General features: G+C 28.7%; 1 protein-coding gene across 2 annotated transcripts in view; it reads left to right on the plus strand.

Moving 5' to 3' along the window:
• The window catches only part of LOC129965376 (trans-1,2-dihydrobenzene-1,2-diol dehydrogenase-like), a 70,658-nt gene extending 54,761 nt beyond the window's left edge, over window positions 1-15,897 (plus strand). For both annotated transcript variants that reach the window (XM_056079210.1, XM_056079209.1), the window contains 4 exons: window positions 6,736-6,988; window positions 10,086-10,210; window positions 11,727-11,877; window positions 15,676-15,897. In XM_056079210.1, the coding sequence (XP_055935185.1) occupies window positions 6,736-6,988; window positions 10,086-10,210; window positions 11,727-11,877; window positions 15,676-15,788 (642 nt within the window). In that variant the 3' untranslated portion in view covers window positions 15,789-15,897. The remainder of the gene's footprint in view (window positions 1-6,735; window positions 6,989-10,085; window positions 10,211-11,726; window positions 11,878-15,675) is intronic.
• The last annotated feature ends 302 nt before the right edge of the window (window positions 15,898-16,199 follow it).

The following is a 16,199-nucleotide window of genomic DNA, read 5'->3' on the forward strand; positions in this document are numbered from 1 at the left end:
AGTCTGTTTTGTTTTTCTTGATGATTATTATGTTTTTGATTAATCACTGGCATGCGGTTTATAGTTCTGTAGAAGTTGAATTTGGACACAAAACTATACTTGTAGTCACAAAACGCCATGCCAAATTCAATGTTTTTAAGTCAATCCGTTTTTGAGTTGTCGCATTTATGTGTTATTGAAAATATAAACTGATAGATGATCAATCCCTTGTCGAATCTCGCTCAAACTTTGATATGTGTTTACGATATAGGCATTAAATCTATATACCGAATTTTATTTATCTAACTCTTTTCGTTTTGTAGTTATTGAGTTACGTTCGAACAGCCGGACAGACAGATTTTGCTCAAAATTTGATAGAAATCTACAAATTAGGTATAAAGACCGTATACCAAATTTCATCCGTCTAGATCAAAGCATTTTTGAGTTATCTTTGTCACGGATTAACATGTGTTTTTCGAACTCAGGGAGATCTAAAAGTTGGAGATTCGTCAAAATCTCGAATTCGAATTTGTTGACGATTACAATACTTTCTTTATATTACGTACATGCGAAAGTAAAAAAAAGAAATATTGTAAATAATAAATGCGTTATTATAAATTTTTTAAAGTATTTTTTAAATGGAACGTATTAACCCTATTTTACATTGATCCCAGGACAAAAATTGTTTCGTTTAACAAGTGTTCTGCATTACGAGTAAAATTCGCAAACGAATTATGCTCTTTAAACGAGGTCTTACTGTAGCTCTTTTTTTCACCCTGTAAAAGTGACAAATAAAATTAAAAAAAAAAACTAAGATATAATTTACTTTTTCAGATCTATACAAAAGTGTATGTGATGCAATGAATAACAATTTCTTTCGAAATGGTTTATAAATCTATGGGAGGGAGGCCCTCCTTCTTCTACAGAATTATGCGTTTTGTGTTTAGATTCGTCATAGAATGCAGATTATTTAGTATGTATTTTGAATCTTTTCCCTTTGACCAATTGCCTCCAAAATTTGATAAAGATATACAAATTTGGTTCAAATATCCAAATTGAAATTTAACCTTCTAGTTTGTTGTGAACTCATTTAATACATTTAATCTGAATAGAAAGACGAATTTTTTGCAAAAAATTGACACAGGTTCACAATTTTTAGTATATCACATGCCGAATTTCATAAATCTGGCTCATTGCGTTTAGGAGTTTTCCTGTTTTTATACAAGCAGATGCAAAAAGTGGAGAGATTTCCTGCATTAACAGATTTTATTTTGAATTTAATACAATAGCCACAATGTTTACTTTCTTGTATACGTAGTGTATAAAAAGTATAGTAATGCTCAAAAAATTCGAACTCTAGATTTTGACGAATCAAAACATTTTAGATCTCTCTGAGTTCGAAAAACACAATTTTTGGAAAATATCCGTCTGCCTATCTATGACAAAAATAACTCAAAAACGCTTTGAGCTAGACCGATGGAATTTGGTGTACGATCTTAGCACCAAATTTGCAGATTTCTGTCAAATTTTGAGTAAAATCTGTTCGGAGGAAGTTCGTCTGTCCGGCTATTCGAATATAATTTAACACGATAGCTACAAAACGAAAAGAGCTATATAGATAAAATTCGGTACACAAAATGAACATCTATAGTCTAGCCGCATAATTAAATTTTGAGCGTTATCGTACAAGGGATTGGCCGCCTATCAGTCTGTACTTTCAGAAACACGTAAATGTGATAACTCAAAGATGCAATGACTTAAATATAGCAAATTTGCTATGGGATTTTGCTATTATAAGGGCAATTTTATGACATCTTTTTTCCAATCAGTTGAGAAAAACATGTCTAAAACACAAATTCGAATTTAGGATACTATTAACAGCAGGCAAGGAATTAATCGCCAAATAACTCGCCAAGGATGACACGGCATATTCAGTAAAAATGCAAATTACACGCCAAATTTATTATCCCATAACTATTGTACTCCAATACCAGACGTTCTCTGGCATAAGTTTATCAGAGAGTATGCGATATAGTTTTTAGGAGACCACTACTGCTGGTTTAATGACTAAATATCATATGTGTCATATAAAATCTGAGCGAGCTAACATAAAGAGTAGACGGAAAATTTATTTTGGTCAGTACCTAATATTTATTTGCCTCCATTCTTAACAGTGGGGAGTATAAAACATAAAAACATTGAATAAATAGGTCAGAAAAATGGCGAGTTCTATTAATTTGATAGATTGCTGTTTAAAAAGATAAACGCCTATAATTAGTTAGATTGGCTTCCGATTATGTCAAGCCAGGAAACGGGCCTATTTAAAGCAAAAGAGTTCCACTACAGATGTTTCTCTTTCCATTTCCTAAACGACTGTCATGCTCTGTGGTTACGGTTTCACACATGAATGCAGTTTCGATTACAACCTAAAATAAGAAAACAAGTCGGTTTCGAGTTATTTCCTTGATCAATTGAATATTTTATTTATATTTTACTGAAATGATATTAAATTTAATATTTGAAATATCTATCAAAGTGTTTAAGTTGAATTTTATAGTGATTGAATTTTAAGAAGATTTACAAATAAAAAATGTTTTTATTAGTTTTAAAAGAGTGGAAAGAACTAGGATTAAAGGAAGAATTAATCTTACTAAAGTGAACTACAACTTAATACAAATGAATTAGTTTGTCTTTTAGTTTTACTTTCTTGTATATTTATATAAATGAAATTGAAACACCTTTTTTTTTTTTTTCTTCCTATATTTATGTTTTTTGTTCTTTGCCAAACAACTAAATGGGCTTTCTTCAAATTTTTTTTCAGAAGTACTATGAAACATAAGGAAATGTTAGAGAAGGTTTTGAGAAAATAAAGTTAAACAACTAGTTTTCCATTGATTAAAAATTGTGTTTCCATTTAGCATGCACAATACTAAATAAGCCGACTTTAAGACAAGATTAAATTGAATTTAAAATATTCAAAAGATGGAAAAGTGAAATATTCAAAAGATTTATTTTGTCTGCCGGTTATCGAAAAATGTTTCTTTTGCTTGAAAATTGCTATAAGATGCCCGTTAAATAAAAATTGATTATTTGCTTTTCACTGTGGATGGAGAGTTAAATTCCTGGATGAAAACAACTATTTTCATGTAACGTTATAAACATGCCCGTGAATTGCAATTCGTATTTTTAGCTAAATTCCCTATTTTTCTTTAAGAATTATTAATATCTTATAGAAAAAGATAGTTTTCTTTGTAGTTTTAAAAAATCGTTTGGAACATGTAATTTATCGAGAAGTTATGACTTCTTAAAATTCTTTGACACAATTGATGTCTTTTCATTTTAATTAAAAATGAAATTTCAGACGATAGAAAGATTTTGTAAACTGTAATATTTTATATAAAGGATAATACTACAAATTTTGTTCGCAATTACTCAAATATAATCTAAGTTTTAATGTAATTTGTAAACAATTAATTAAATAATTAATTTCATTAGCAAAAACTTGATATTTTTTATCCCAAGCAATATTTTTTTATTAACTAGTCAAGAATAAGAAGAGAAAATGTTAAAATCGTTAGGAATAAAATAGTAAAATTTGACTTCGGTAGCTTAATGAATCTCCAGTTTTAGAACTGCTTAAGATGAAAAATTTTTTTGGGGAATGATTGTTGCTGTAGACATGTTAATATAAAAATACAAGGAACTCGAAGTCTAAAATTTGATATATACCCTTCGTCAAAACTGTAAAATTGTTACTTTCAAAGCTTTCGGAAATGATCTCTTCCTTCTGATCCATGCTCATGTGATCACAATAACTTCAAAACGCAGAGAATCAGATGGATGATTATTATTATAATTTTATTATTAAATTTATAAATTTATATAATATTTTGACTAGATGCTTCATGGTTGACTATCCATTACTGTGTGTATGATTACAATAAAGCAAAACTGTAGCAAATTAGAAGAATCGATTGTAATATTTGATCTTTACTTCAATTTACACCAAATCTGTTAAAGGAAAGACTATCTGTTTATATACCTAACCATATGCAATTGGATACAATAAACAGCAACTACAAAAAAAAGACATAAGATAAGGCTAAAGAAAATTTGATGTGTTGTTTTGAAATCTAAATTGTATTCTTATCAAAGGTTTATTCTAAAGTAAGTCTATACCAAATTTAGTCAGCTGAAAGTTTCAAAATGTCTACTCAAGCTTTTTCATAATACTTCAAAACTAAATACAAAGTTATCCATATTATGCAGATATATGTGGAAGTTGTATATAGAACGGACGTAATATAGAGAAAGTATAGAATTGTCAAAAAATTAAAACTCTAGACTTTGAAGAATCTCCACGTTATAGAACTCCCTAAGTTCGAAAAACACATTTTTGGAAAATGTCAATCCGTCTGTGACGAAGATAATTAAAAAACGCTATTATCTAAACGGATGAAATTTGGTATACGGTCTTTATACCAAAGTTGTAGATTTCTGTCGAAATTTGAGCAAATTCCGCTCAGAGAAAATATGTCTGTCCAATTGTTTTGATATTATTTAACATGATAATTACAAAACGAAAAAACGTAGATAGTTAAAATTCGATACCCACAATTAACATTTACAGTCTAGACACTTATCAAATTTGAGCCAAATCCAAGAATTAATTGATTGTCTGTTTGATCTGTAGTCTTAAAAACTGCAAACTCAAAGACTTAAATATATCAAATTTGGTATGTGATTTTGTGATTACAAGTGTAGTTTTATGTCAAATTTTTATTTCAATCAGTTGGAAGAAATGAGTGTAAAATACAAATTCGACTTTTTGGTTACTTAATTGCAGGGATTAATTAAGCCAGGATGCCAAATAACTCGCCAAGGATGACACGATAGCAGGGGTGTTTGTGCTCCGGGGAAACCCCGGAATTCCGGGGATTTTGAACTTCGATCCCCGGAATTTCCGGGGATCGTCGTTCAAAAGGAAGTAGGAATAATAATGAATTATTTATTTTGATCTGGGTAATTTTGTTTGCTTTTAAAGCAGAAAACGCAAGGTCAGTGTGTGTGGTGAAAACTTTTCCTTTCTTTCTCCAAAGGCAGTGATAATGCGTGAAAAGGGGGAAAAAACTTCTTTTTTGTTCTTTCCTTATTGCGAGTTATGACTCATTCCCCCGGTTCTCGGACATTCTCTTCTGGATTCTTTTCGGCAAGTAGGCGCGGCAGAAAAAAAAGGGGGAGACTTCGTTCGACCAGATGTGCGATAACGTGACTCTGGGTTCAAAGGTCTTATCTCTACTGGCGTGGCGCCAATAAGTAGAGAAGGGGGATTTTTCGCCGTATCAGCTATTTGTCATTGATCGCTTCGGAACTTTTTTTTCTTCGCTGTGTAAAATTTTCGTTTCATTTATTGATGCACGTGTAAATTTTTCGTTTCGCTTATTGAAATATTTTTTTATTTATGTACGCAAGAGAATTTCATTTAGAAATTTCAGCATATGAAACAGAAATTACCCCTTAAAAATTCATATCTAATTAGTTTTACAGCATTAGATTCAGAGCTAAGAGGTAAAACCAGTACAATATTAGCTTTTGAAAAATTATCATCTTTTATGTCCCATATTTTTAGTGATAATGAAAAGTCAAAAGTAGAAGCTGAAATAAGGTTATACCAGAGTGATATTGATATCACCAAAGAAATGCTCTACACATCTGATGAAAGTGGAAATCAAGTCAAGTGTACAATTGATAAATATTGGTCTAAAGTTTTTAATTTAAAAGATGATTTCACAAATGATTATAAGTATCCTACATTGGCTAAATTGGTCAAAGCCTGCCTTAGCTGCTTCCATGGCCCATTAGTGGAAAGTGCATTCAACTTAATGGATACACTTGTCACTGACTATAGAACCTCTCTTAAGATTGATTCCCTAGATGCATTGCAGACTATTAAATATGATTTAATGGCTTCTAAAGACACCTCATGTGAAAAATATGGCTCAAAAAATCCAATGACTGATCCAATTCACAAAGATCTCTTACTGAATATGAACAGAAGTTGGAAAACATATCAAGAGGACTTAAAAACATGTATTTCAGATGAGTCACCTATAAAAGTCTCTGAAAAACCTTCTACATTAGCAGAAAAGCAAACTGCTTCTACCTCTGCATGTGCAGTTCTCGAGGAAATTTCTTCAACTGTAAATGAGGAAAATAAAAGTCAACCTTCCTGCAATTATGAAGTTCACCACAAAAGAAAGACAAGCCCACAAACATCAGAAAATAAAAAAAAAGCAGCAGAAACTAGATAATTTTTTTAAAAGAATTAATTCAGGTAATTTAAAAGATTTGCATAAAATGTAGTAGTTTATATGTTTGAAAATTTATGGTTATTAATTTTGCAAAAAAAGTAATTCATTGAACTTTTATAATTAGGTCATTCAATACTTCATAATTGTAATTTTTCATTTCTCCCCCCCCCCTTCTCGAAACTCCAAAATGCCGGTAGTAAGTCCGTAAAAGTTTCCGGGGATTTTTTGGGGTCCCACAAACACCCCTGCGATAGATTCAGTAAAAATGCTAAATTCATGTCAAAAGTTAGTGATTCCTAATTATTGTGCGCCAATGCTATCCAAGGTGTTCTCTGGGACAATAATATCTTTTAGAGTATATGCGAGGAAGCTTTGAGGAGACCAAAACTGCCTGTTTTTTTTTGTTTTTTTTAAAACTATTTTGGTGGTTATTAATTTTTTTCAGGCCCTTTGGAGCAGATTTTTACCTTCTTATCGTTATTTAATGGATATTGTTAATAATGGCTCGATTGGTGATATTGTCCACGTTGATGCAAACTTCGGCATTTCTATGCTGGACCGAGAACGAATTGTGACTAGGGCTTTAGGAGGAGGAACTATTCTTGACCTGGGTATTTATCCTCTGAATGCAGTATCAATGATTTACAAGAATGAGAAACCAGAGAAGATTGCTGCAGTGGGGCATCTGAATGAAGATGGTAAATATTAATTAAAATTTTTTAATTATAATACTATGATATATCTAACTCTTTTAAAATAATGGAATTTATTACATTAATGTTACACATTCTCAGAGTACACGAACGCAGAGCACATAAAGCGGTGATGATTTAGTAGCAATTAGTAAGTAGCAAAGCTTTAGTCTCGGGTGTTTGGATACGTATTAATTTCTCCTTTCATAATGACACGCCCCAATGCACGACACTTAATGACGTTTTTTATTGGTCTAGATAAGTAAACCATGCGCCTATCATAGGAGTATGGCGCACGCATTTTTTCACATATTACTTTTATTTTGTCAAATTTATAACAAGGATTAAAAAGATGAATTTTTATTTTCAGCTTTCTGTAGTGAAAAAAATTATTTTTCTAGGAATGCTCTCAGTAAATTTATGAAAAAAAAGGTGAAAAAGATTAATAACACAATGAAAAACAGTTTTTTTTTTTTTTAAAAAGTATTCTAACAATCATTTAATTTTTATTATAGAAACCAATGCAGTCGATTCCAAATCATTAATAATCAGAACGATGTTTTAAAAATAGGATTATTTTATGTTCTTAAGATTTCTAATAAAAGCGTTTTTAAAAAAAAACTGTAAAAGGCTCTTTATAGAATAGAAAAGATGATAATTACAGAAAATCTGGAAACCAATGTAAATATTTCCACAAGTGTAAATATTTTCACATTTTTCATTCCACATTTCCACAACAATTAGTTTATTAACAAAGTAACTTCCACTTGAATGTTTATGGGGGACACCCGCGGTTTAGACACGGTTAAACAAATATTTAAATGTGTGAAGTGTATTTCTTTATTTAAGTTAGACATCACAATATATTCTGAAAATAAAATCTCAATTTTGGACCTTTGAAAATACTGTAAGAATCTTCGAAATTGCATCATCCCAACGAAATAAAAGGAATGAATTATAACAAATGATTAAATTAAATGGAGGCAAATTAATACATTTTCCACTTAATGAAATTTGTGGCGCTAACTTAATTCCAACTAACTTTTATACTTGCACATTTCAGCGAGAATTAATCAAAGCGTAAATCACAAAGAATAAATCATATTATATTTACTAGTTTCCTTTAGCGACAACCTGGTTTTGTCCAAGAATCGCTTGGATGTAATATCCTGCCCATGTTTCCTTCAAATTATTAGACACTGAAATCGCGTTGTTCAAAGTTGTACTTATAATATGATCTGTTGATGGTATACATGGACTTTCTTAATACAGACAAGTCCTATGACATCATAGCACTGTTATAAATGCTATTGTCTGGCTCTTCTATTTTCTAGTTTTTACGGCTTACTTTTTATACCTTTTGTAAATAAACTACACTACACAGAATCTTTCTTCTTTTGCCCTCAATGGAAAAAAAATCCTGAGATTAAATAGTTGATAGAAAAATGAAAATACTTTGAATTTCAGGTCAACAGTTAAATTTATTGTTGGGAATTAGGCAAAAATATCTTTTTTAAAAATTGCTAAAAATCAGAAAAAAATTAAATCGAATATTAAACTGATATCATATAAATAACGATAATTTTTAACGTTATAAAACGATAATTTAAAAAAAATTTAAGGTATAAAATCATTTTCGTGCAATAACATTTTCGGAAGTTATTACGGGAAAATCACAAAATTCATCTTAAATTTTTAAGTAAAATAAACATAAGTAAAATAAGTACTTAAGTAAAATTTTTAAAAATCGCCCCAAGGTGCACATTTTTAACCTCTAAGTGCCAAATTTGGCAACTGTAAACCAAATAGTCTGTTCTGCAAAGTGTTAACACACGTATACACATGCACACACACACACACACGCACTATCGTAAAGACTATTGGGCATTTTATGTTCACAGGGTATGGTGTTTACTCTAATCGTGCCGTTAATTAATTTCTAAAGCACTAGAGATAAACACATATTTCTAGTTAGAAAAATGCATTAAATGATATGCAATATAATATTGCAATTATAATGATAATGCATATAATATTTATACATAATTTTCTTTGAGGCAATAAATATGTTGCTGAAAAAAATTACAAAGTACAAATGATATGCTATCCACCTTGTCATATTCAGCAAAATATTCTTGACATACAAATATTTAAATAAAAAAAGTTCCACATTTCTGAAACAAAAACGAATTTAATTTTGAAGCTTAGAATATCACAGTCTTGGGCAACTTTTAACCATTTCCTTTGCTATCTCAGGGTAGATCCTACAATAAATGTGTTATTATTTTTCGAATCAATAGGTAATCGGGTTAAACTAATGAAAAGAAAATAGCATCATTAAAGTTTTTATTTTATTTAAAAAAGAAATTTACAGTGGAAAACGTTTAAGAAATTTTGTTTTTGTTCTTATTTTCTTTATTAGGAAAGTCGTAGAAAAAAAAAAGAATTTTCCAGTTAACTCTACCTTTTTGAACACTTTTGGAAAGTAGCAAGTTGATCAAAGTGAACTCTTTTAGAATAATTATCCTTTGTAAGTGCAAGACTGCATTTTCCTAACCGTCAGTGAAGTGGAACAGACATTCCACTGTTTATGACGTCAAAGTACTTTTTTTTTCTCTATGTCTACTTACTTTTACGAGAATGCCTTCAATTACGCATCCATATTTTGAAGTATATTTTCTTCCTTTTGTTAGAATAAATGAAAAAAAAAATATTTCATAGCATATGTATGATTAATTTTCTTTCTTCGAATTTTTATGAATACTTATTCTTTTATAATTTGCAGCGGCATTGTGTGAAACGTTCTCTACAAATTCTTTTTTATTTTTATTTTTGGAGATTGTTGAGAATTTGCTCTAGAGTTCTATTTAAGACCTTTGTGATTCAACGTTTTTACAATTAATATCTAAATTGAATTTTATATTTCTTCCATTTTTCGGTGACCTGTATACATAACAATAGTTAAATTATTAGTATTTGTTCTAACTGATGAATTCTGATTTGAAAAAAGTTTTAAATTAACATATTTATTTATAAACAGCAACTACTATGTTAAGAAAATGAAAGTATTCTTACATAGTTAATATATTTTTTTTATTTTTAGGCGTTGATATTTCAATGACTTGCAGTTTGCGATATAGTAAAAACCGCACAGCTACTGTTACAACTAATGGAATGGCGCAATTACCAAATAGTATTGTGATCATTGGAACCAAAGGACAAATAAAGGTATAATTGATAATTTGGACAATTTCAAACCAAATTCGAGTAATTTGAAGGTAGAAAGATTTAATCGTCTAAGAAAGCTACGAAAGGAATCTTTAGGAATAAAATATTAACAAATTAACTATTCTAATCTAGACATTCTTAGTATATATGCTTATAAAAGATATTTAACAATTTTTCTCAAAGAGTGACATAATTTAATCATTTTTTACGTTTATGTAATTATTTAATATCTTAGAATGCCTTTTAAACAAACGAAGAAGGCATTTATTTCGGAATGATATATGGAAAATGAATATTTTATTTGTAGATATGGTTCCATACCGTTATACATGTATTTTTCATTTAATTTGTTTAAACATTGTGAATTGTATTTGAAATGTGGCAAGCTGCTATCTAGCAATTTGTCTTTTAAAAAAAGGAAATTGGCATTATTTAAAAAAATGCATTAATTAAATATTTATGAGTCTTTTTAAAGAAGAACTCTAATTTTTATTTTCAATGAATTGCAATAATTCGATTTTAAGTAAGAAAAAAAAATTAAAGAAATTCATAAACAAAATTTGGATTCGAAGTAAAGAAAATAATATCTGAAATAACATTATATTATGTTCAAACATAAGCCATATATTTATTTTAAAATTCCATTATGATCTTGGTGTCTTAAAGTAATTAACTCGCTAAAAATATATCAACATTCAAAAGCTTGTAGAAATTACTATGCAATTCAATCAATTCATGCTTAAGTGATACAAGTCAAATGCATATCTTCAAACAGAATTTAAGAATCGTTTTCATGTATTTCTGGATATAAAAGAATTTATTGCATAACATATTGTAAAACAACATCTATTTGATGTTATATGACTTGCGTAGTTCTGTTTGTCATTTTCTGTTATGTCACAAATATTATATTTTCTCTTGTAACAAAATAGATTCTATAAAAATATTACAAGAAACACAGTTTTATTTATTTATTCTTTTTATATTTAGAAATAAATAACTCGTATTCTCAAATTAAATTACTTAAACATTTTTTTCCAATCACATTATTAAAACTGTCTTTTTAGCATCAAAAATATCTATAGATGCTATTTTGGTAATTCTTTTCTGTTACTTGTTCATATTCTAAATTAAGATGGATAAAAAAAGAGTTTCAAATTTCTATAATATGAATTATTATCATCACAATTTATCAACTATGTTCTGTTTTTATGAAGTTATTTATTTATTTTTTGAATTCAGAAATAATTTTATTAATAAATAATTAATGAAATTTTTATTTAGGGATTAAAATGTGTTCATCAAAAAAATTAACGATTATCACTTGTCGCTTTTGCATTTTAAGCATCTTGAACATGACTATCATTACGGTATCTATAAAAATAATATATTTATTTTAAATTAAAATTTAATTATATATGTATTATGCTATATTTAAAATTATATGATCGAATTTTGCTTTAATGATACATATTGAAAATTGATGATATGTAAAGTAATTGCTATTTTTACTTAGGTTCCTTATGCATTGTATGTGGCTACAAAAATCGAAACAAAAGATGGAGTAGTTGAGTTTCCTTTGCCGAAATCAACTGCATATTTCAACTATCCAAACTGCACTGGTCTTGCTTACGAAGTAATAGAAGTTAGAAAATACATCCAAAACGGTATGGTAAATCTTAAATATCGTAATTTAAAAAATTAATTTCTATTTTTGTTCGTAAAGTTCATTTTAAACAAATTTTTTTCGAAATTTGCATCAGATCTCGAAAAAAACGTGAAGTTTATATGTAAGGGATGGTTTTTAACTATTTGTATCAATTGTTGCAAATTGGATTTAGGCGTTAAGAGTGTCAGTGTCTGAGGTCAGTCTACTTTTATCTTAGTTTAATGGCGTACTTTGTATGAAACAGATAAACCTTATACTCTAAATCTTTAAAAGAGTGTGCAAAAGTGGGTTTGAAAATGTAAAAAAACTACCAAATTTCATTCTTCTAGTTCAAAGCGTTTTCGAGTCGCCATTGTCACAAATAGACAGCGGGCATTTTCCAAAAAAAATAAAAAAAATCCCAAAAATGTGTTTTTCGAATTCATTGTTGTCTGAAACGTGGTGATTCGTCAAAGTCTCAAGTTCAATATATATATATATATATATATATATATATATAATATGATTACTATACTTTTTCTACAATGCATATACCAGAAAGAAAAAAATTGTGAATAAAAATACTAAAATAAAATAATATAAAAATGGAAAAAAAAAAAACCCTTTCGAAATCATGATTAAAAATATATATTTTTTTAATTTAAAATTTTATTCCTTCTTAAATGATTGGGAAACACGTTGATTTCAGTAATTTATTTATGTAAAAATCGCCTTAATAAGGATTTTAAAAAACGAGGATTTCCCCGTTATTAGAATTATGCCTAATGTAAATCACATTCTTAAATATTTTTTATTTAATTCTTCGGCAGATATAAAGATAAATTCCCTGTAAAGATTATTAATCGAGATACGGAAAAATGAGGAAATATACTTTCTTTTTTTAAAAAAAAATCATAGTTTTTTATCTTTATAAATGTATATGAATATTCAGTTCAGTTTTTTTAAATGCTTCTTAAATGCACTCGACAAAGTCTTACAGATATGAGAGATTAAAATGCATTTATTTGAATCATGTTTCACAGCTAAAGATTCTTTGAGATAGATATAATGATTAAGTGCTTTTGATTTCTTTTTAATCTAAAATGTAACCGGTTGAATGGCTCTTCCCACTACTCAGTTGTACGCTTCGCGTTTTGTATTTGGTTTCGTAGTATCGTGGAAAAAAAACCGAATATGCATTTTAGATCTCTTTGTGATGATATATAAGGTTCGAATAAAAATTTACAGTTGCAGTATCAATTCCACAAAACAAAATCAACTTATCTATCTTGTTACTTTCTTGTATATGTAGCATGTAGTTTCTCGACGTCGACGAATCTCCACGCTTTAGACCACCCTCAATTGGAAAAACGCATTTTTGGAAAATGTCCGTCTGTTTGTCTGTGACAAAAATAGTTTAAAAACATCTTTCAGTTAAACGAATGCAACTTGGAATAAGGCCTTAACACAAACTTTAAATAAAATATGTTCAGCTCAAGTCCGTCTGTCCGGCTTTTCGAATAAAATATAACACGATAACTACAAAACGAAGACAGCTAGAGAAATAAGATTCGGTATACACATTTATCATCTATTGTGTAGACGCCTGTCAAATTTTCTACCAAATCCAAAGAAAGGTTGATTGTCTGTCGGTCTGTACTTTCAAAAACATTTAAACGCGATAATTCAAAAATGCAGTGACTTAGCCTTTCAATGCATCGTGAAGCCATTTAGTTATACATTTATAAGCTTCACATGATTGTATCAAAGGACAACAATGAGTGATTGGAAATCATTTCTTAAATGCGTTTTGATAAACATTTGCAGAAAACAACAATATATGACAGCTGTGGAACTAGAATTAAATTTAAATTGGAAACCTAGAAAAATACCAAGATGTCTGTTGTATGAATAATTCTACCATTAAAATACTATCAAAATATTTTATCTCCATTGTAAAAAGGGACTTTTATTTTTATTGCAGAATTGTCATAACGTGATTTATGTCACTGGTGACATTTTTTAATTCATAATGTAGCCAAAAGACACATTGCAATTGTTTTGCTAAAATTTCACCAGAAAAAATAAACTAAAATTTTTAAAATAATTTTCCTAAATTATATGTAGCTATTCAAAACACATGTATTTTCCCCGTAAAAAAATGAAAAGTCATGCATTCTAAGGTTAAATATGTTAAATTTGGTATAACATTTTGTGACTACAACTGCAGTTTTGTGTCAAAGTTTTGTTTCGATCGGTGTCTGAGAAAATCGGTCAACGAGAAAAACGTATCTAAAACTCAAATTCGATTTTCAGATATTATTAACGGCGTACCAGAGATTAATTGCCAAAAAACTCGCCAAGGATAGCACGATAGATTCAGTAAAAATGCTTAATTCCCACCAAAAGGTTAATATTTCGACACTATTGTACGCTAGTGCCATCCGAGGCGTTTAAAAGCATGGAAAGTTTATTAGAGTGAATGCGAAAAAGTTTGGGCGAGACAGTTCCCGTTGGTGTTATTTAGTTTTTATGCTTACATATAGAGGATTGACAAAAAAAATCTACATGTTTACGGATTTTATCCAAAATTAAACACATATCTACAATTTGGTGTAAGAATCATATACCAAAACTCACTCATCTAGTTGTTGAGGGAATATGGTTGCATTTTTGAATTATCGTGTTTAGATTTGAACTGAATGATAGATAGTCAATAAGTTGTTGGATTTAATTAAAATCTGATGTAAATATATAATTGTAGTATTTAAACTATATGTCAAATATCATTTATATTTCTCTCTACATTTTCTTGCTCATAGACAGACAATCAATATTACAAATCAATTATGTTTTGTTTTGTTTTTGGATTGAGAAAAGCCTAAAATAGAATTTTATCGAAAGTTGGATTTATTTGAAATGATCCTACTTTTTTTTATATACTTTATATGTCAGATAGTAAAACGTTTAACGTGATGCATAATATAAAATGATAATTTGAGTAGGCATGTGTGACAAGATAATGGATTTGAATAAATATTAGTCAAAATATAAGTAAGAATTAATTGAATATTGCTGAGAAGAATGCTTTTAAAAATAAAGCAGTGCTAGAATAAATCCCATTTAAAAAACATTCAACTTATTTAGAAAATAATTAAGATGTAAAGATTCTAAAATTCGAACTTCGAGGTACATTATATCGCCATTATGATTATCTGTATTTCAAGTGCTTTAGATTTACCTGGATATCACCGACACGCAAGGGACACTAATACTTCTTTCTGAAAGTATATATGAATATTACTGCTGGGATTGTATAAAAATTCGTATGTTTTACTTAACTGAAAACATAAAATGTAAATATTTTACGTTAATAAACATTCTCTCATTGCAACTATATCTTATCGCTAACAGTTTAGACATTAGTTATTGGGTTACGATTAGGGAGAATAACCTGTATATAAAAGCCGATAAGTGTTAATACCATCCTTATCACTTAAAAATTTATCAGTATATACAATTTTGACATGAAATATTAGCTTGTTAATTAATATTTTTGTTAAAGTATTTTTTTGGGCTGATAAAACGATGCTATTTAGAGAACAGCATTTAAGAAGCGACATTACTTTATGGCATAGTTATTTGGAATAGCTTTCCTGCAAAATATTTTCCTGTTCTTTTCAAGTGTAAGATTTACTCAAACTGTGACAGTAATGAAGTTATAACCTATTGTTAAAATATTATTTAAATTTAATTATAACTATCTTGTTTCTTTGTATGAAATGTTTTAATTTTTGTCATTTTCTCACATTTTTAGGTCTTCTTGAGAGTCCAATAATGCCTTTAAAAGATTCTGAATTGCTTGCAGAAATTATGGATGGCATTCGCCATCAAGTTGGCGTCGTGTACCCCGAGGAAGATGATAAGTGATTTTATTCAACATTCACTTGAATTGATTGCGTTTAAATATGTAGAAATCTTTTTTTTAAAATTTGTTCTACTTTTTATAATACAAATTTATTAATAAATTTTACCAAGCTTCCAAATTTTGTATTTACTTAATAATATCTTAATAATTACGGAGGATAACCTATAGCTTTCTAAAATTTGTTACAGTCAAATAAAGTGAAGTTAATTATCCAAATTTTATGCAATATCGATGCTGTCCAAATTTTTTTCTTGCTTCAAAACCTCTTCCTATAAGTAAACTATAATAAAAGTTTGTTTTGTTTTTTAAAAAAATTCGTTTAATAAGGTATCTAAACATCCTTTACGATTTCTATGAAGAATGGCCTGTTATTAACCCTTCGCCTAGAAGACATATTTGACTAATACATCGAA

Source organism: Argiope bruennichi, chromosome 4 (genome assembly GCF_947563725.1).
Source record: "Argiope bruennichi chromosome 4, qqArgBrue1.1, whole genome shotgun sequence".
Lineage (NCBI taxonomy): Eukaryota > Metazoa > Arthropoda > Arachnida > Araneae > Araneidae > Argiope > Argiope bruennichi.